The sequence below is a fragment of the Aquarana catesbeiana genome, linkage group LG02, assembly GCF_042186555.1.
Source record: "Aquarana catesbeiana isolate 2022-GZ linkage group LG02, ASM4218655v1, whole genome shotgun sequence".
In the NCBI taxonomy this organism is placed as follows: Eukaryota; Metazoa; Chordata; class Amphibia; order Anura; family Ranidae; genus Aquarana; species Aquarana catesbeiana.
Genome location: NC_133325.1, coordinates 753,982,545 through 754,004,127, shown reverse-complemented (window position 1 = coordinate 754,004,127; position 21,583 = coordinate 753,982,545). Strand labels below are relative to the sequence as shown.

The window sequence follows — 21,583 nt, the reverse complement described above, 5'->3', positions numbered from 1 at the left end:
CCCTGTAATCTCCTTTACGTGGGGGAAACCACCCAAAAAATTAAAGACCGTATCGCACAACACCGTAGTACAATTAGACATCCTCAATCAAGTTTACCTGTATCGCGTCACTTCTCAGAAATGGGCCACAAAGACACAGATCTACGCTTTATGGTTTTAGAAGAGATTCCCCATGACAAAAGAGGGGGTGATAGGATTTTGAAATTAAAAAGACGTGAAGTTTGGTGGATCAACAAATTACAGTCCCTGTACCCTGATGGTATGAACAGGGACTATGATTTGTTTCTGTTTGTTTAAAAATTTATAGTACAAGATTGATTAGAGGTATGACTATTTTTGAATATGTTATATTTTCTCTAGATTGATCACAAAAGGCTCCCGTTGGAAATACTAGATAGCAGAATATCAACTGGAATCCATGAAGAAACTTGAGACATGTATAGAAATAGCAACATATGTATATTCATGAGAAATATTTACAAAACACCGAGCTAATTAAATGAGATAATATTATTGGTTCATAAGTGATATGATGAGGATATTTGAGATGTAATATGATGAACCTATCTTGTAGATTATCCCCTATTGGGGAATTTAGGATGGTTTTAGGGTAGTAGGTTTATTTAATAGGGTTAAATTTGGAAAGGTTTTAGGTGTTTTGTATAGGATAACTAATTATGTGACACAGGTGTGTATCAGACTGGGTGTGGATAAAGGAACACAGTGTGGTTTAGCCTTTCACACACAGCCTGAAAAGCCTGACGAAGAGCGAGTTGTGCTCGGAACTGTACAGTGGCTTGCTTGTATTTTGAAACAATTAATGGATTAATTTTTCAGTAAAAGGACACTTTTTGGCATCAAGCATCGTTCCATGTGTTTTTTCTATATATATATATATATATATATATATATATATATATATATATATATATATATATATATATATATATATATATATATACACATACCATCATTTCTAGAACTTTCACACAAACCAATATACACTTAATGGGATTTATTTAAATTTTTTTGGGGAAGACATGTGGCAGAATATATTTTGGCCTAATTTATAAAGAAATTAGATTTTTTTTAAATTGGATTTATAAACAAGGTAGAAAATATATTTTTTTCTCAAAATTTTCTGTCGTTTATATAATAAAAACCCCCAATGGTGATCAAAAAGAAAGCTCTATTTGTTTGAAAAAAAATTATATAGATTTTATTTGGGTACAGTGTTGCATGACTGAGCAATTGCCAGTTAAAATAGCGCAGTGCTGAACAGCAAAAAAATATTCTTGTCATGAAGGGGGGTAAACCTTCCAGAGGTCAAGGAAAGACTTAAAATAATAGTAAAAAAAACTACTGCCCTACCTTTAACTGTGTCTCCCCTCTTCCCAAATCTACTCAAGTCATAAAAGGAGGGTGGCATCGTTTCTCCCCATCAGCGTCTAGCATTCTCCAAAGGATACCCCTGGCTATGGTGGAGTGCCGGAGGTGGTTAGCTGGAGGCTATTTTGGTCCCCCTCCCACCAGAGCCTAAACGGGCTGGGTGACCCTGTAATCACTTTAGAAATCTCAGTAGCACTCTCGGGCTTAGTGATAGCCGCTGGGCCACCATGCCGAGATCCGTTATATATTTTTTTAAAGGTGTATGGATATGCTAATTGGTGTCATTACCAATGAGTCTTCCCTAACTCCCAGAATGGGAAAGTCCCAATATTACTCAGTAAGACAACCACCATTGTTCTTCCTTGATTTTATCTTAACTTTTAGTTTGATTATCTGTACCTTACATTTGATACATGTCCATCTTGGCTTACGATTTTGTCTATATGGAAATGTTTGATATGACATGTTATTTTGTCCTAAATAAAGATTATACAAAAAAAAAAAAAAAAAACCTTCTAGGTATGGGGAATGACTACTTGGAGTAGTAATTCTTTAACAACTCCTTCCTTGATGTCAGGCAACTATTGCCACACCCAGTGGCGTCTCCAGCTTTCATATTTAGGGGGGTCACATGGGGGGACTATATAATATATATATATATATATATATATATATATATATATATATATATATATATATATATATATATATATACATATACATACATACACACACACTGGGGCCCTTTACTACAATCCCACAACGGCCCTTTCACATGTTCTGCAGTGAGCTCCCTTCCTACTGTATTGGGGCCCCCCAGGGTGGCAGAAAACAAGAGATATATGTCACCAGCATACCAAGAAAATATAAGGGTCCAAAGCAGTGGGAGAACTATCAGGGTTGCAAAAAATGTCTTGCCACCGGGCCCTGGTGTTCTGCCACTGTGGGGTTCCCCAGCCTCCTCTTGCTGTCCTGCCCCTGCTATTGACAGCGCTGGTCTGGCATCTCTCGGAATTTACAGGCTGGTTCTCCTGTCCTAAGGATGGGAGAAATCAGTCTGTTTTTTCAGTAACAGAGTCCTGGTGGAGTCCTTCCTGCAACTTGCTCTTCTCCCTGCCAATGAGAATGCAAGGGAAGGAGTAGATCGGGCGGCTGTGGTTGTGTGAATGCTCGCATTATGCAGTGTCAGCGAGCAGAGGGAGGGGGGAGGAATCACCCGCAGGAGCTGACTGGGGACGCTCTCCCTCATTGCCTTTTTGTAAAAAGAAAAAATAAAAAAATTTTTTTTTGGGGGGGGGGGGGGGGGCACAGCATAATGTTGGGGGGAGTCAGGGCCCCCTCTGGCCCCCCCCTTAGGGACGCCATTGGCCACACCTAATTACTGTCAATTAGGTGTTGGAGGGGGGTGTTATAGAAACACCAACCTTCACAAAACCACTGTTGTATACCCTTAAAGCAGAACTAATGTATCTTTTTAAATGCAAACACAATGAAATTGCAAATTACAAAACGGTGCATTCAGCATTCTTGCAAATCTTTGTTACCTTTTGCATAATTCAGAATTGACTGGGAAGTGATAATGACAGGGTGCAACTATCTGGGAAATGGGCTTCTTATGAGGGACTGATTACGAGGGACTCCGTAGGAACAAATATGCAACATGCACAAATATAAGAGAATAAGAACATACAAAAAAAAGGGGCCTTCGTGAGGCTTCCAGAGCTGAAGCAAACAGGTCATAGAGAATCCCAGGTCCTGCACCGTGTCTGAACAGCAGCAAGGAGATGTTCTGGAAAAGTCAAAGATGCATAGTTTGCAAGTGTGCATGCATGCGCGCATTATTTTTAACTTGCAATTTCAGAGTGTGTTCTGCTTTTACATTTGCTGTTGTGACTACCACAGATCTACAGTGTGTTCGGTGGTAACAAATCTTTTGAAGTATAAAAAAAAAAAAAACTTAACAGGATTTAATAATACCATAAAACACACACTGTATTTTAATTCAAGAAGTATACTTATGCAAGTTAAGAAATGCATGACGTGCATTTCTGAGCTTGCTTTCAAAATTAACTAACGTTCCATCATTAACTAAAAGTAGTTTGACAATTTTCTCAAACAAAACTGAAACTTTTAAGATTGTAGTCTCCAACTTACAAAAGGCAAAAAAAAAAAAAAAAAAAAAAAAAAATCAAAGAACTTAATACGTTAACTACCGGGCAATTTCTTGTCTATAGGTGGAGGCTCCTCTTCTGCTGGTTCTTCTGGTAAACGCTGATCAACGGACACGGAGCTCATTATGGAAATGCCACTGCCAGACCGAACTCTCCTGTGAAAAATAAGCATACCACAAAATATAAAAAGAAATCTGCTCACATGGTTGCTACAACTAAAGCTGCACTCCAGGCAGTTAGATACACAAAAAGAATAAATAAATGGTTTTACCTGCCACAGAATTTGTATTTCTTAGTACGCAAGATTTACATATGGAAATTATGTTCACCAGCATACCCGAATCCCTTCCCAGGAGCCCTTTAACTGGGTTTTATAGCAGGGGAGCAGAACATCACAAGACCACTGTAAGGCTCCATTTCCACTAGTGCGACTCCAAAGTCGTGCGATTTAGAGTGCGACTTTGGTCCGACGTCATTCCCGCGTGGGAGCTACCGGTCACGGTAAAGGGCTCTGAAGAAATGGCACAGGCGGCCGTTCCTTCTGAGCTCCTGTGCTGATGACATCATTGGCAGCGTATACAGCAAAGATCTCCTAAACTGTGCAAGTTTAGGAGATATTTACAGTACCTACAGGTAAGCTTTATTATAGGCTTACCTATAGGTACAAACAAACCAGGGGAGTTTACCTTTTCTTTTATTCAATGTTATCCCCTCTCCACCGCCAGCTTGCCGTTTAAACTACTAGCTACTTTTATGTAGTGCAAAGGGGGATAGAAAACAATCCCAAAAAATGTACATACTTTATGTTTAAATAAAGTACTGTTTTTCCAGCTGAAAATTGAGTTTATTTCTCACCTGAACGACGGTGGCACGTAATCTGGAGGAAGCACTGGAGGGAGCGGCTGGCCAGACATTGCAACGTCTATTAAGTGCATAGCCAAGATGAACTCTTCTGCTGTTAACTTCCCATCTTGATCGATGTCTGAAAGATTCCTGGGATAGAATAAAAAAAATGCCATAAACCAAGCTGGAGATCACAATGCAGGTAATACGTTCAGGAGAAAAAAGGAACCTGACCTTGACTTTTATTGTTTTTTTTTTTTGGTAGATGCCGATGAGTTACAGCCTATCTATACCCACGAACAATATTTTTTTTCCATGCTCCCCCCACCCCCCCTCTATTTTAACATGCAGATCCTGCCAGTAACACTTCCTGTCCTAACAATACACATTCACTATACTGTAAATATGGAGGATCAGCACCATCAAACTAGGAAAAGGCAACAGAAACGTCCCCCCCTTCTTTGCTCCATATTATAAAGGAGAGGCTGTATGTTGTCCTCAGAGATGGCTGGGAACAATGTAATTAAGAGTGTAGCCAAAAACACAGACCACAGGACGTTATCCACTGAAAAGATTTTTGGCAGTTACAACAGGTATTTTTTACAACTGTCAGATATCACAAAGTACAAAGTATGTCTGACAGACCAAAAAGGACCAAAAAACAGAAGGCATTTTGCAGGGGTTACGTAACCTCTACGCACCCTCTTCCTTTTATATTCGAGGGACTTTTGGTGGGATCTCTGCGCTGAGTTTCCCAGGTCTGTATATTTGCTGCGGCCATTAATAGGAGCTCTCCCTCTGCCTGCTGCATTTTTGTTTATATGGAAAATGCAACAGGAGGAGCTGGAACATGCAAACACTTCCAGGTAGAATAAATCAGATTTGGAAATTATGGCAGAAATATCTCAGTTGAAAAAGTACAAGACATAAGAAGCCAGGGCCTGCTTTAGCCCACAAGGCACCTCCTAGATTAAAAAAAAAACAAAAAAAAAAACACACGTTTGGTTGGACTGACACTTTGGAACTCAAGTACAGCTTTGGACCCCCTTACATATGGCTGTAAGCAAAAATCTCTCACATGCACACAGTCCCTGAAAGAAGCGGTTAGGCGATTTATTGATTGGACCTATCAAAAAAACAAATTTTGGATGGAGTGATAATCTAATAGAATATAAAATTATGGTGCATTAATAATTACATGTCAATGCAGATATTCGCCAGCACTCCACAGAACATTATCTGAAAGATTCATTGAAGAATGATCACATCACAAGAGACAGAGTGCAACGTTTCGGAGCTTCGCAGGACCGCTTCTTCACATGCCTGACGAAGGGATCCTGCACAGTTTCCAAACGTTGCACTTTGATTCTTATGATGTGATTATTCTTCAATAAATATTTCAGATGCTAATAGATGATCTGTGGTGTGCTGGAGAATATCTGCATTGATCTGTGATGTCCCCGGTCTCCATCTGGCAGTTTCTGCAGCATTCGTTACTTCTAGTCCAGGAAAGTCTGCGATGGGAATATTAACAATAACTTAGTAATGCATGTGTAGCAGCTTATAGCCTCTAGAATGACAATGGTAAACTTGTGGAGAAAGAAAAATACCCAGTTCCAATTAAATTATAAAAACACAAAAGAATTCAGTTTTACTAAACCTGACATAAAATCAAATCAGTAGAGTCAGTGACGTCTAAAATAACTACTTTTAAAATTCCTTACCAAAATCTGTTACCAGCAACAGAAAATTAATTTATCTAATTGCGCCCTTATCTAATTTTATTAAAACAAGGAGATCGAGCTTAGACATTTAATCGAAATACAAATTTTTGAGAATATTACAACAAACATGTAAACAAACAGATGGAGGAAATTTTAGCAGTCTTACCAAATTGTCGCCAGCTGGGCTTGGGGTAAACTAGATTGCATAAGAATAGTTCTAGCTTGTGGACCTGAAAAAGGTAATTGAAACATTACATACAGCACAAACCCTAAGATTGAGCAGCCTAGGTTCACACTGCTGCGGGACTGAAATCATGCGGGTTCCAAAGAACTTCCGCAGAACTTTTCGACACGATTTCATATCCACATGTTAGTCGGACTTAGGGGGCAATTTCAGAGATATCTGTGCGTGTTCTTGCACAGATGTCTATTGAAATCGTACCCGAAGTCGCCAAAAGTAGTACAGACACTACTTTTGGGAATCGGTGCGGCCTTGCAAAGTAGACGTCGCACTGATTCGGGCGATGCTATTTCTGGCAATAGCTGCCAATTTGGCATGCGTTTTAAAATGTCCAATCGCATGCCAAATCGCATCAATGTGAACCTGGGCTAAAGCCTGGTACACAATATAACTTTTTTCTTTCGTTCAACCCAGTGGGCTAAATGTACAAAAACTATCCCTTTTAAACAAAAGCAAACTAATAACTTTGGCAAATATTTTACCATTTATTGACCTCCAGTCCAGCCCACTTCTGACATTTCTCTGGTACATGTAAAAATCAGCATTTATTTTGCTGGAAACTTACTTAGAACCCCAAACGTTATATCTATTTAAGCAGAGGCCCTGGAGAATAAACCAGTTGTTGTTGCAATTTTTTTTATCTCACAATAATTGCGCAGCAGTTTATCATGTGCACATTTTCAGGAAAAAATACACTTTAATGAATGTTGGTGCATGCAAACCCAATATAATACCCAATTTTTTTGTAAAATATAATAGATGATGTTATGCTGATAGATACAGTGGATATAAAAAGTTTACACACCCCTGTTAAAATGTAAAATGATGATGTAAAAAAAAAAAATGAGACAAAGATAAATCATTTCAGAACTTTTTCCACCTTTAATGTGACCTATAAACAACTCAATTGAAAAAACAAACAGATCTTTTAGTTTGTTGAACTAATACTTTGTTGAAGCACCCTTTGATTTTAGAATTTTGATTTTATTACAGCACTCGGGGAGATTTACTAAAAATGAAGCATACAAAACCCGTTGCAGCTTTGCATAGAAACCAATCAGCTTGCAGGTTTTATTGTCAAAGCTTAATTGAACAAGCTGAAAATAAAAAATGATTGGCTACCATGCACAGTTGCAGCAGATCCTGAGTGCTCCAGTCTTAGTAAATCCCCCCTCAGTCTTTTTGGGTATGAGTCTATCAGCATGGCACGTCTTGACTTTTCTTTGCAAAAACATTCCAAATCTGTCAGATTGCAAGGGCATCTCCTGTGCACAGCCCTCTTCAGAGCACCCCACAGATTTTCAAATCGGATTCGGGTCTGGGCTCTGGCTGGGCCATTCCAAAACTTTAATCTTCTTCTGGTGAAGCCATTCCTTTGTTGATTTGGATGTATGTTTTTTGATGCTCTCATGCAAAAAGATGAAGTTGCTCTTCATGTTCAGCTTTCTAGAAGAAGCCTGAAGGTTTTGTGCCAATATTGACTGGTATTTGGAGCTGTTCATAATTTCCATAATACCTTGACTAAGGCCCCTGTTCCAGCTGAAGAAACACAGCCCCAAATCATGATGCTGCCACCACCATGCTTCATGGTGGGTGTGGTGTTCTTTTGGTGATGTGCAGTGTTTTTGCACCAAACATATTTTGGAATTATAGCCAAAAAAGTTCAACCTTGGTTTCATCAGACCATAACATTTTCCCACATGCTTTTGGGAGACTTCAGATGCGTTTTTGCTAAATATAGCCAGGCTTGGATGTTTTTCTTCGTAAGAAAAGGCTTCCGGTTTGCCACTCTATCCCATAGCCCAGACATATGAAGAATACGGGAGATTGTTGTCACATGTACCACACAGCCAGTACTTGCCAGATATTCCTGCAGCTCCTTTATTGTTGCTGAAGGCCTCTTGGAAGCCTCCCTGACCAGTTTTCTTCTCATCTTTTCATCAATTTGGGAGGGACGTCCAGTTCTTCGTAATGTCACTGTTGTGTTATATTTTCTCCATATGAAAAAGTCAGGAAAGACCAACTAGAACAGCTGAACTTTATTTGGGGTTAATCAGAGGCACTCAAATAAGAGTCAGTACACACCTGCCATTATTTAAACATGAGTTTGAATGTGAAATATCCAGTGATATCAAATTATATTTAAATAAATCAATCTATATAATAATGTGTTCAATTAAAGTTCATATGCCGAAACGGACCATTCTGATCTATTGAGAAAGCCCAATCAGAGGGCGATACGCGTGTAGAGGGGAAGAGCCGAGCCAGTGACATCACACAGCCACAGTGGTGAGCAGGCAGACGCACTGGTATTATACAGAGCTGGTTTTAATTGAATATCTTGTAAGTGTTTTTTAATTGGGGCATTTTAATAAATGTTGCAAACGGAGAGCACTATGTATCCTCTATTTATTGTTGCATGAATGTGGAGCCATATCCTATCAGTAACACCGAGTAATAACGCTGGTGTGGAGGAATGAGAGAAGCAGTGGGGCAGTTTATATGAGAGATCTTTCCTGTGATCCCTCTGGCAGGCTACTGATTGGAAAGTGGATACAGTAGTAGTTGGTCGGATGTGAAAGAGATGAGACCATAGCGGAAAGAAAGAAAGGAATTGTTTTGAGTCTGACTCATGTATGAGGTGAGCAGGTATAGCGGCTGGTGAAGGTGTGCACATAATCTGCTGAAGACCCGTTATGCACAGTAGTGGACAATATACGAATTGAGAAGTCACAATAATTGAACGCAGAAAAGTTTAAGCAGATGAACTTTGATTGAACACATTATTATATGAATTATTTATTTAAATATAATTTGATATCACTGGATATTTTAAATGATAGATTAATAGTGCTGCACTTATATCCTTTATTTTATACGTTGTATGGTGAGGTAAATTCACTGGACGTGTACAGCAGCTGTGGAGTATTAATTAGTAAACTTTATAGTTTGTTTATAGCACTTAAGGTAGGTGACGCTAATTGTCTTTTATACATGATGAGTTTGAATGTGATTGCTTAATTCTGAACACAGCTACATCCCCAGTTATAAGAGGGTGTGCGCACTTATGCAACCACTATTTTTTTTATTTTTATTTTTACTGCCCCTCCCTAAAAGATTTCAGTTTTTCAATTGAGATGTACAGTTTATAGGTCACATTAAAAAGGTGGAAAAAGTTATGAAATTTATCTTTGTCTCATTTTTTTTTACATCATAGAAACCTGACATTTTAACATGGGTGTGTAGACTTTTTATATCCACTGTAGCCAACATGTCACGCTTTAAAATTGCAAACCCCGGTGCAATGGAGACAAACTACAGTGCCTAAAAATCTCAATAGGTGACACTTTAAAATCCTTTACAGGATACCAGTTTAGAGTAAAGTCAGCCATACATTATAGAATTTTCTTATTGAATTTCCTTTAGATTTAACTTCAACTATGTAGTGCAAGGGCCTACCTGATTGCATACAAATTGAAAGTGTTTAGGTTTGACCTCATATATTATATGGTTTAGGTAAATCTAAAGAAAAATTGCCCACGAAAATTGTATAATGTATGGTTAGCCTTACACAGGTCTGGCCCTAGAATTATTTCTCTCACCCTGAAGTTCGTGACGATACCTCACATGTGTGGTGCAATCACCGTTTACATGTCTTTTTTTTTTTTTTTAAACACTGTACCTAAAAATGTTTGGTTTTGATGAACTTTATCATCACATAAGATGAACATCTCTTGTAATAGCATGGGCTGTGACAGGTCCTCTTTATGAAGAGATTTGGGGTCTATTGGAAAGCATCTGATCAAAACCAGATCACCTTAATCAGATGCTTTACAGGCCGGTAACGGTTTGTAAACAAACCCACACCGCAAGTGACAAAATCCTTGTTGCTTCCGGTTTCTGATATCACAAAGTCAGAGGAACAATGGAAGTTCTTCTCACTCTGTATACAGAATCCAATGCGATCAGTTGCATCAGTACTGGGCTCGCTGGTGGGACAGGAGAGCCCGGGTAAAGACGGCTCCCGCTACCTGTAAAAGGTCACTATATACAGTCGCTCAGATCACTTCATAGGGAATCACCAGCTCTAAAAGGATGATACCTCCAGCATTGCTGCAGTGATGACAGATATCACCGAGGACGGGAAGCAGTTAAAGCCCAAGAACATCTAAGATTTGTTTTAGTTTTGGGTAGTGTGGGGAAAGATTAGAAAGGTTTCTCAGGTCTTTATTGTTGTCTGTGTCCCTGGTTGAGCCATTACCCTTTACTTCAGTTCCAAGTGACAACATATAAAAGGGAAATCTCTCTAGAAAGGAAATCACTTCACTGGAAACAATGGCATCAATAAAAAACAAAAAACAAAACTAATATACACTCTAACCCTATCAAAGTTTTTAAAAAAAAAGGGTTTGCCAGGAGTTGAGTTTTAAAGTATTGATACACACTAGTAAACCTATGTTCCCACTTGTTATTAAATGAAGTTACCTGTAAGATGACCACTCATAGTTTTGTCATGGCTGTTGAACAACTGTCTATACTTTAGTCTTGAAGACTGTGACACGGCCCATTCAGCTGCAGGAGGGGGGCTGAAATGTCAAAAGATAAATAATTGACCAGAAGAACAGATTTCTGTGATCTTACAAGACATCAATACCTTGCTTGGTGCAATATGGTAGCCTGAGATCACCAAACATCTTGTAAAAGTAAGTAGTCTATTGGTCTCTCCAAGACAGGAGAACAGTCCAGAAAACAAACTAGCTCACTTCAACTAACGAACAGAAAACAGTCCATAACTTTGGTTCAAACGAAAAGCAAGGTAACGGTTTACAGGTCTACTGGTCCCAATTGGGTTGATGGGTTTCCTGTCTGCTAGTGGGATCCAAAGGAATGAGTTTTTAAAGTTTAGCAAACATGGCTCAATCTCAAGCTTAGTTCACCCTGCTCCTTCAGGTGTGCCCGGTTCTCTTTTACACAGCCAGGTGCTGACTGTTTTCCCTTTATCAAGACTCCCCTTGTATGTGGCTTAACCCCTTTAGGACCAGAGTACCTGTAGTAAGGGTTTAGAGGTTCTTCCCACCCAAAAGCTCTTCAAACCTCTGAAATTCCGGGTCACTAAGAAAGGACTTCACAATCCAGAGTACTGAAATCCTCTCCAGCTGGACTACCCCAGAACCCCTCATCCTGCATGGGCGAGAACCCCTGAGTACTCAACATTACCATCAATTCATCCCCCCTTAAAGAGGAAGTAAATCTTCCTCTTTAATTGTACCTACAGGTAAGCCTATAGTAAGACTTACCTGTAGGTACTGTAAATATCTCCTAAACTTGCACCGTTTAGGAGATATTTACTATATACGCTGCCATCAGCGCATACGCACTGAAGGAACAGCCGCTCATGCAGTTTCTTCAATAGCCGTGCCGCTAATCAATGTCGGCCGTGGGAGCGGAGTGCGGGCAGCACTACAGGGCATTGTTCTAAGGTAAGTATTTGATAAATGAGCTAATATGTGATGCTTAATAGATCATTAGGTCTGTCTTGAAAGTTTTTTTTCCTGAGGTTTACAACCTCTTTAAAGTGGTTGTAAAGCCCACATGCCATAAATATGACAGACTAACATATCTTTACAGTCGGTACCATAAGCAAGTAAATCGCATTATTTGTACCTCTGTATTTCATTGTGTACTCCCATTATAGGCAGCTGAAATTCTCCAGTTCTGTGGGCGTGTCGACGGCATGGAGGCAAGGTCATAATGTCACTGGATTTCCCTCTCAGCTGTACATGTCCCCACATATCTCCCCGGCTTGGCATAGCAGCGTGGAGGCTGGTTATCATTCCCTGTGCAGGCTGACGTCATTCCGCATTAGCCGGTTAGATGATCCCGCAGCTGTGCTTTTTGCTTTTGCGATCTTACTTCTGGACACATGTAATGGCATATTTTTTAATTAGGGCGCCTTTCACATTTGTACGACCTGTAAGTCGTGCGATTTTGCCGTGATTTTAAGCAATGTCTGTGTAATCTTGAGGTCTATGGACCTCAAGTTGCAACAAAGTCAGACCAGGGACTACTTTAAAGTTGCTGCGACTTGAAGTCGAAGTCGCACAGATATGAATGGTACTCATTGGAAATAATGGGGTACGATTTGTCATGCGACTTTGCAGTCCACAAGTGTGAAAGGGGCCTAAAGGAGATTTCTTTTAAACTATATTACACTGTGAGGATTCTCCTTTTTATATTTAAATATTCCTGGCTATTGTGTGGCCATGGAGTACATACCAGACCTATATTCCAGCAGTGGGGACACTGCAGCTATTCCTTACTGACAGGATCATTTGGCTAACTGGATACCTGGCGGTGAGAGCGTCGGCTATCCGGGAGATTTGTTAAATACGGTTTGATCTCGAATTTGAGATTTCCACCATCTGGTAAGATGCCAACATTTATAACTCTGGAAGAACACTTTATTTGCAGTGGAGCACCTTATCGGAGTTTGGAGCACTGAGCACTTTTTGAAGCACCTGGATAAATATGAATTCAATAATTATACGGTTATTTATTTTGTTGATCTGTGAAATTTTGTCAGGCACATGAGTTTATGAGACGCATTTGTATATAAATTGTTTATAGTTCATATTTTAACATTCTGCACGTTTGGGTATTCACTTAAAGAGATGGCACACTATTTTTTTCATAGCAGCATGCATGGCGGGGGAAAGATCTTTGTGGGTGTGCAAGGCTGTGGGAGACATGGCCCTTTCTCTCGTGCATGAGTTTCCTATGTCAGTCACAGGAGAGGGGGCAGGGCGACACCTTTTTTTTTTTTTTTTTAACGTGTCAGATTTTTTTACTGCCAGAAACTGAGGAGGATTTACAGATGACTGGCTTCTCCTTTCCCGGCCAGACTGGGGAAGATGATTTCCTCTGCTTTGCTGGATAAGATAGACTGTTCATTTTAATTTAGATTTTCCAGGTTTACAACCACTTTAAAAGGCAATGCAACCCAGATAGTGGGGAAATATACCTGCCATTTAGGACCCAACCCTGACATCCAGTACACTGGCTAGAGGAAATTAGACCACTTAGGGTGGTCACAAACTGGAAAGTCATAGCATAGTATATAAACATGAAGACAAATGCTGAACTGCTGAGAAGTGTATAACATTAGCATCTATAACTTGGGTTTGCTTTCTTATGCTGGCCATACACTATACGAAAAATCGGCTGGGAGAGCAAACAGAGCCATCATGTAATGACCGATAAATCGTTCAGTGGACATAAATTAAAGCATTTTTTGTTTTGTTTTTTACATATACCTAATGCACACAGTTCGGACGGGAAACACTTTAACCTTTCAATTTATCATTCATTAGAAAATTTCCAAACTTGTCCTTCATTTTTTTGGCTCAAAAACGTTCCAGCGTTTATTGATTAACTGTTCGAAAAACGAACAAACTGTCTAAATTACTGAATTTCGGGCCATTTATTATATAGTGTATAGCCAGCATAGGTTTGTATTGTGGTTTAAAATGTGGAAAATAGGATTTTATGGTTTAGTTGAATTTTACAGTGGGGACGGAAAGTATTCAGACCCCCTTAAATTTTTCACTCTTTGTTATATTGCAGCCATTTGCTAAAATCATTTAAGTTCATTTTTTTTTTCCTCATTAATGTACACACAGCACCCCATATTGACAGAAAAACACAGAATTGTTGACATTTTTGCTGATTAATTAAAAAAGAAGAACTGAAATATCACATGGTCCTAAGTATTCAGACCCTTTGCTGTGACACTCATATTTAACTCAGGTGCTGTCCATTTCTTCTGATCATCCTTGAGATGGTTCTACACCTTCATTTGAGTCCAACTGTGTTTGATTATACTGATTGGACTTGATTAGGAAAGCCACACACCTGTCTATATAAAGACAGCTCACAGTGCATGTCAGAGCAAATGAGAACCATGAGTTTAAAAGGAACTGCCTGAAGAGCTCAGAGACAGAATTCTGGCAAGGCACAGATCTGGCCAAGGTTACAAAAAATTTCTGCTGCACTTAAGGTTTTTAAGAGCACAGTGGCCTCCATAATCTTTAAATGGAAGACGTTTGGGACGACCAGAACCCTTCCTAGAGCTGGCCGTCCGGCCAAACTGAGCTATCGGGGGAGAAGAGCCTTGGTGAGAGAGGTAAAGAAGAACCCAAAGATCACTGTGGCTGAGCTCCAGAGATGCAGTCGGGAGATGGGAGAAAGTTGTAGAAAGCCAACCATCACTGCAGCCCTCCACCAGTCGGGGCTTTATGGCAGAGTGGCACGAAGGAAGCCTCATGTGCAAGACACATGAAAGCCCGCATGAAGTTTGCTTAAAAAAACACCCGAAGGACTCCAAGATGGCGAGGAATAAGATTCTCTGGTCTGTTGAGACCAAGATAGAACTTTAAGGCATTAATTCTAAGTGGTATGTGTGGAGAAAACCAGGCACTGCTCATCACCTGTCCAATACAGTCCTAACAGTGAAGCGTGGTGGCAGTATCATGCTGTGGGGGGAGTTTTTCAGCTGCAGGGACAGGACGACTGGTTGCAATCGAGGGAAAGATGAATGCGGTCAAGTACAGGGATATCCTGGATGAAAACCTTCTCCAGAGTGCTCAGGACCTCAGACTGGGCCGAAGGTTTACCTTCCAACAAGATAATGACCCTAAGCACACAGCTAAAATAACAAAGGAGTGGCTTCACAACAACTCCGTGACTGTTCTTGAATGGCCCAGCCAGAGCCCTGACTTAAACCCAATTGAGCATCTCTGGAGAGACCTAAAAATGGCTGTTCACCAACGTTTACCATCCAACCTGACAGAACTGGAGAGGATCTGCAAGGAGGAATGGCAGAGGATCCCCAAATCCAGGTGTGAAAAACTTGCTGCATCTTTCCCAAAAAAACTCATGGCTGTATTAGATCAAAAGAGTGATTCTACTAAATACTGAGCAAAGGGTCTGAATACTTAGGACCATGTGATATTTCAGTTTTTCTTTTTTAATAAATCTGCAAAAATGTCAACAATTCTGTGTTTTTCTGTCAATATGGGGTGCTGTGTGTACATTAATGAGGAAAAAATGAACTTAAATGATTTTAGCAAATGGCTGCAATGAAAACAAAGAGTGAAAAATTTAAGGGGGTCTGAATACTCTGTTCCCACTGTAGTTTAATTTAACCAATATTTTATAAAAAAAAAAAATACACACACTGTATTTGCTTCACAAGCAGACCACCACTCTGTCTCAGGTGGTAACTAGACAGGGCAAAATGTGAAAGAGAGCCTAAAGTGCCACCTGCTGGCTGCATATCAATTTTGTTGCACAGTACAGCAATACTAAACAGAAGCATTTATACAGATGTATTAGTGGCTAAAGATTTATTATTTTTTCACTCTGCTACCAAAGTGGAACTACAACAGAAAAACATCTGTCTATGAGCACTTCTTAGCTGTGCAATTGTTTTGAGTGGAAAGTTGTCTCCTGTAAAGTAGTAGTGGTCTTATGGCTGCACCTTTATTAATGTAATGCATTTTAGGGTGTGTCAAAGCACCGCAAAACGGGAGTTTTAACCCTTTTTTTAGCGATTAAAAGCGCCCCCCTAGTGGCTGAAAAGCGGCGCAAAAGCGCTGCTTAAACAGCTCTAAAGCTCCGCTAAAATGAGTGGCGCTTTAGAGCTAACGGCCGCGGTGCTTTCAGTGTGAAAGCACTCTAAGTTACTTTGATTGATAAAAGACACTCCAATATTTTAAGAATGCTTTTCACAAGAAGCATCAGCTGATGTAAACCATGCTTCACACACTATCAAGCGTGAGGAGAGGAATGCCAATAACCAGCAAATACTGTTTACATTATGATCAGCTGTGGCTCTTTACCTCGATCTGTGATCAGCTGTGTCCATAGGACACAGCGATCAGAGATCCATGCCGATGCCGGGAAGCACGATCACAGGTGGACATCCATAGACTCCCTTCTGGCAATGTGAGCGTGCGATGTAGCGGTCTTTCGGCTTTAGCGAGGGCGGGAAGTGGTTAATATACTTTTTCTTGCCAATGTTTGAAAATTGAGAGGCAGCCTGGTTTACAATAGATGTGTCCTATTTTGGGGGGAAATTGATAAATCCCCATCTCATGATGTACCGTACACCACATGGAGCTTAAAGCTGATTGAATAGGTGAAAGACTGCACTGAGAGGTGAGAGCACCAGTTAGGAAATGTATTACTAGAACTCTGAGCACATGTAAAAAGCCATCTGGTCCCTGGTGAACAGCGAAGATCAATCAGTTTTGTTTGGAAACAGTCTAATAGACATGCGGTTTGTGTTTGAGACAAAATGGTTATCATGGCTGTATTTTAGTGCTGGGGTTAAAAAATGTGTTTTTTTTTTACCAAGAAGGTTCTTTTAAGATGGTTCTCTCCATATTTGTATTGACCCTCCAAAACCTAATAAATACTAAACTGGCTTTTCATATGCGTGAATGTCTGTGGTGAGGAAACCCCAAAATGAAAGCTCAAATGTGTTAATTATACATAAATGTTCAAAACTTACATAGCGACATCAAAGGACTGGGCTTTCTGAAGTTTAGTGTTAACTTGGCCTCCAGCACCTGAACGGCCAAACGACGAACTCTTTGGCAATGTGGCTACAAATATATAAAAACAAAAGTTATTATAACATTTGCCATTGTACACATGTGCATGCTACAATATTAATGGAACCAATGAAACATGGCTGGTCACATACAGGATAATCTGACACTTTCCAAATTAGCTGTGATACAGATAGTCTTTAGGGAAGGGTAGAAGAATGTCCAAGTCAAATTTACTTTAATACATTTTCCTTCAGGAATGACTTATCCTTGCTCTTTAAAAGGAGGGTGGTTACGCATTCTACCAATTGTAACAGAAATTACAGATATAGCATGAGACCATTTCACACTTTAGTTACAAGCTTGAAAAAAAAAAAAAACTCAGATTTCTCTGTTATCAAGAAAGAGACTTTCTATGCATTGGGTTTGTAATTCATGGGTTACAAGAAATCTATTTAGAAACGATTCATAAAACAATAAAGGTCTCCAGTAAACTCAGTAAATAGGACAGAGGTTTACAGCTTTAGAAAATGTGTTTTTATATATAATAAAAGGCCGGCCTGGAATTCTTGGGGAACGTGTCTTAGGATCTTTGCTCACTGTCATTTGGATGTATTTTCTATGTGCTTTAAAATGTATTTATTTATTTTATTTCAGGTACTTATATAGCGCCGTCAATTTACGCAGCGCTTTACCTATACATTGTACATTCACATCAGTCCCTACCCTCAAGGAGCTTACAATCTAAGGTCCCTAACACACATTCATACATACCAGGGACAATTTAGACAGGATCCAATTAACCTACCAGCATGTCTTTGGAGTAAAATGCATCTTTGAGCTTTGTTTGCAAAACATTTCATATAAAATGCACATAAAAACTTACAGGTTGTAAACCGCACCAACCGTGTACATTTGGTTTGCAAACACGCAGGTATAGGTGGCAATAAACTTAAATCTTTGAGGGTTCGTTCACACCATACGTGCATGAAAATTGATGGGAAAACCGCACAGATTTAGAATGCAGACACATCAGTTTTCATGCGCCTTACAGTGAGTTTTTATGCACATTGACATCAGTTTTCATGCGCGTCAGTTATGTGCCTTTTTTTGTGAAAAACTGACGTCTCTGCACCATGGTGTGATTGAGGCCTGTCAGTCTGTACAGAGATCAACGCTTTTCAGAAATTAGCTCTATAAAGAGACTCCTATAAAAAGGTGTCAATAAAAAAAAAAAATCACTCACCATCATTTCTTTTATATTTGGATTTCTATGTCAGTATGTAAATGGTGCACTCTCAGAAACTGAATATACTATTTGTTTAGGAATGGAGCGGAAAAGAAATTTTGAGCTCATCTTTCCTTTTTCTGACTCTATTGTGTCTTGATTTACCATGGGTCATTTGCCTTTATTTTTGGATTCTATTTAATGGTCGTTTTTGAGTGGCTATGGAGTCATCTTTGTTTATCATGATATAGTTGTTGTGTCTTAGACAGACAATATTGAAATATAAACTTTAACACTTAGGGGTTCTCTTTGGATTAGGTGACCATATGGCCAGGGTGTCATACTTGGTGTTGTCTAGGTTTATAGACTCCACTAGATGGCGCCATATGCCAGCTTCTTCCTTTGGCCTCTCCTTTTGGGGTGCTGGCTTTATTTTTCCAGGCTGTACCCTCTCAGGATTTTTCGTCATCATTACGTCTGTTTTTCATCTTATGACGTCCTAACGCCAGATGGATGCCCCTTTCTATCTCAAATTATATGATGCTCAATGTATTTACATTTCTGCATCATTTCCGGTATCTGGCTACCTGCTGGGTTGCCGGCGCACACGATTCTGGTGTCTTTTACATCACTTCTGGAGCGTCACTAACGCCACAGCGTCATTTCCAGTGCGACCCCAGCTTGTAAGTAAGCGCACACAGCGCCCTCGCCTCTCATTTTGGCACCAAATGGCTTCCAATAGGAAGGTGGAGGGTGGTATACAAGAATGCCGACCATAGTCTTTCATTTACGGTCCAGCATAGGAGGGGGAGAAATACATTGTGGAACCTTTTGTTCAAGGTAATCAATCGCATTTTTTGGGCCTTTGCTTCAAATTTAAAATTCAACTTGTCTTGATTGGATTATTTTTCTCTTGATTAAAGGGTCATTTTTGACTTTTTGGAACCCCAGAGAAAATACCATTAATTTCTCCTCTCCATTCCTCTTGGTTTGTTTCTCTACCTTTGGAATAGAAGCAATCAGAGCAAACTAAATTTTTGAATATATCATCAAGATCTTTAATTACAGGTAGACCTACCGTCTTTTGTCTCATCCGCTAAATGGTTGAGGCAATTGTGTATGACCGTTATGTTGATTGGTTCTTTTTCCTTCCCCCCCGTTGGACCATTAAGCGGGTATTATGTGTATATAGATACATCCCCCTCTATGGTTACACCAGATGATCCAAATCATTTCATCCCTATGACTCTGGAGCCTCAAAACATTTTATTAGCTACTCTTTGAACATACAGGTAATTTATATGACCATGGTTGTAATCTGCCACTTTATTCTTTGCCAATCCAGGATAATAAAATATTGTGTATGTTAAATAACTCTTGTATTATCATTGTACATTTTGTCATATCTCTTAAAAAATCTTTCTATTTTCAGTGTGTACAGTGCCTGATAATTAAATTCTCCTGAGGAAGCCACTAATTATGGTGAAACAAGTAGAGATCTATCTAATCAGCCTGCGCCTATTAAAGTACAGTATGATCAGATATTCATTTTTGGATGCTTGTTTTTAAAGGGTTCCAATAAATTAATATTTTCTTTATGAAAACTTGTTGTAGATGTGCACCTTTAAAATCCAAAAAAACTCCTATTTGGATCTTTAAATGCTCTGTACGGCATGTGATGGCACTGGGGATAATGGACTTGTATAGGAGTACAGGGGATGGGGGGATAGGGATGGGATCACTGACCGAGGGATGGTGAAGGTGGGGGGGGGGGGTGACATCAGGGACAGAGGGATGATTTGTATGTACAATAAAAAAGACTCTGGGGACATATCGGGGTCACTTTAGATGTGGGGGAGTTGTCAGTCTCCTCTCCTATGTACTGTACACAGGTATGGTCTATACACATAGCACTGTGTTCATTTCAGAGAACAGACAGAGGGCACAGGTCACAATGCTCCTCACCAGGTCTCCACTTCTGATATAATACAGTACTGTGTGTAGAGATTACCTGTGTTCATAGAAGTTTTCAGTGACAATCCCCCCTCCCCCCATCGGCTGGAGGAGATGCTGACATGAACTTTAAATGAGTTAGGGGAGGAGAGGGGGGGATTCAGAGGACAAGGGAAGGAACATCAAAGCCCAGGGAAGAGGTGTTGGAATCTTGCAGAGAGCTTGTAGAAAACAGCCAGAGAAAGTTGAGGAGACTTCACTTGTATCACACTGTCTCTGCTTCCAGGTTTTAGCTGGGGATACACTGCCATGGAAACAGAGGCACGTGAAGAACGTGCTCATTCTAGATAGCAGCCTGGGTGTGCACCTCTTCACCAAACACACCCACATGTCCTCCGGAGGGAGGGAGTGAAGGAGTGGCTGGATTGTGGAGCTGTGTCCAACATGATGACATCTGTTATTAAGATCTTTAAAAAAAAAAAAAAAAGAGAGAAAAAGGGACTTCAACTCCATAGCTGAATTACTGAACTACCAAACCAGGGACAACCTGGTCTTCGACAGGAAAAAAAAACAAACAATCTGTCCAGAGGTCAGACTGATGTGTCCCACAAAGAGAATGATGCACTGCAGATGTCTAGAACGAAACTGAGGAAGGGGGTTGCCTCGAAGGAGCCTACCACCACACCCAAGACTCTCTTGCAAAAAGAAATATTTTGGCCGCTTCTGGACTGGAGAGTAGCTTCTCTTGTGGAAGGAACACTCTGGCCTGAGCTGTATACAGGACTAGACACACAACGCACAGAAAACACTGGCATTAAGGGGGAATCCGATGGACAGTCGGGGGCGATGAATGCGGCGGGAGCAATTACAAGAACCAATCTTTGTATTCATGGAGAGCCATACAGGTAGATTGGTCCTTGTAATTGCCCCCCCCCACCCAGTCGCACTGATCACTCCCAACAGTCTGGCAAGTTTCCCCTGCTGCTACAGGCCCCCTCCCCCCCCCTCTGGTGTGCTCCCCTAGCACCCTTCTGTTAACCGCTGCAGCAGTGCCGGCTTTCTATCTCTCCCACCAGCTTCTAAGGGGATGCTTTCAGGATGGGGGGGGGGGGGGGGGGAAAGCATAGTAGACGGTTTACTATGCTTCTATTTATGAAAGAACAGGAGCCTCTGTATGTTTATTCACCTGCAGTGCAATTGAGGCTACAGACAAAGGGACTGGGGAATGTTTCCTCAGTCCCTTTCTCAAAAGAACAACCTTCAGGGGTTTTAGACCCTGATACCAAAGCCCCCAAAAGGCCTGCTAAAAAAAAAAATGTTGGAAAAAAAAAAAAAAAAAAAACTACTGACACCATCCACTGCCTCCATTAACCCCCTTCCCCACCCCAAAATCATTGTAAAAAAAAAAAAATAATAATAAA

At 40.2% G+C, this 21,583-nt stretch overlaps 1 protein-coding gene across 5 annotated transcripts in view; it reads right to left on the bottom strand.

Annotated features, from left to right (window-relative positions):
- Window positions 1–21,583, bottom strand: part of ITSN1 (intersectin 1) — a 260,698-nt gene that overhangs the window by 138,589 nt on the left and 100,526 nt on the right. For all 5 annotated transcript variants that reach the window (XM_073617164.1, XM_073617162.1, XM_073617165.1 and 2 more), the window contains 5 exons: window positions 16,942–17,035; window positions 10,854–10,954; window positions 6,294–6,357; window positions 4,416–4,553; window positions 3,603–3,715 (listed from right to left, as the gene is read on the bottom strand). In XM_073617164.1, coding sequence (XP_073473265.1) covers window positions 3,603–3,715; window positions 4,416–4,553; window positions 6,294–6,357; window positions 10,854–10,954; window positions 16,942–17,035 — 510 coding nt within the window. The remainder of the gene's footprint in view (window positions 1–3,602; window positions 3,716–4,415; window positions 4,554–6,293; window positions 6,358–10,853; window positions 10,955–16,941; window positions 17,036–21,583) is intronic.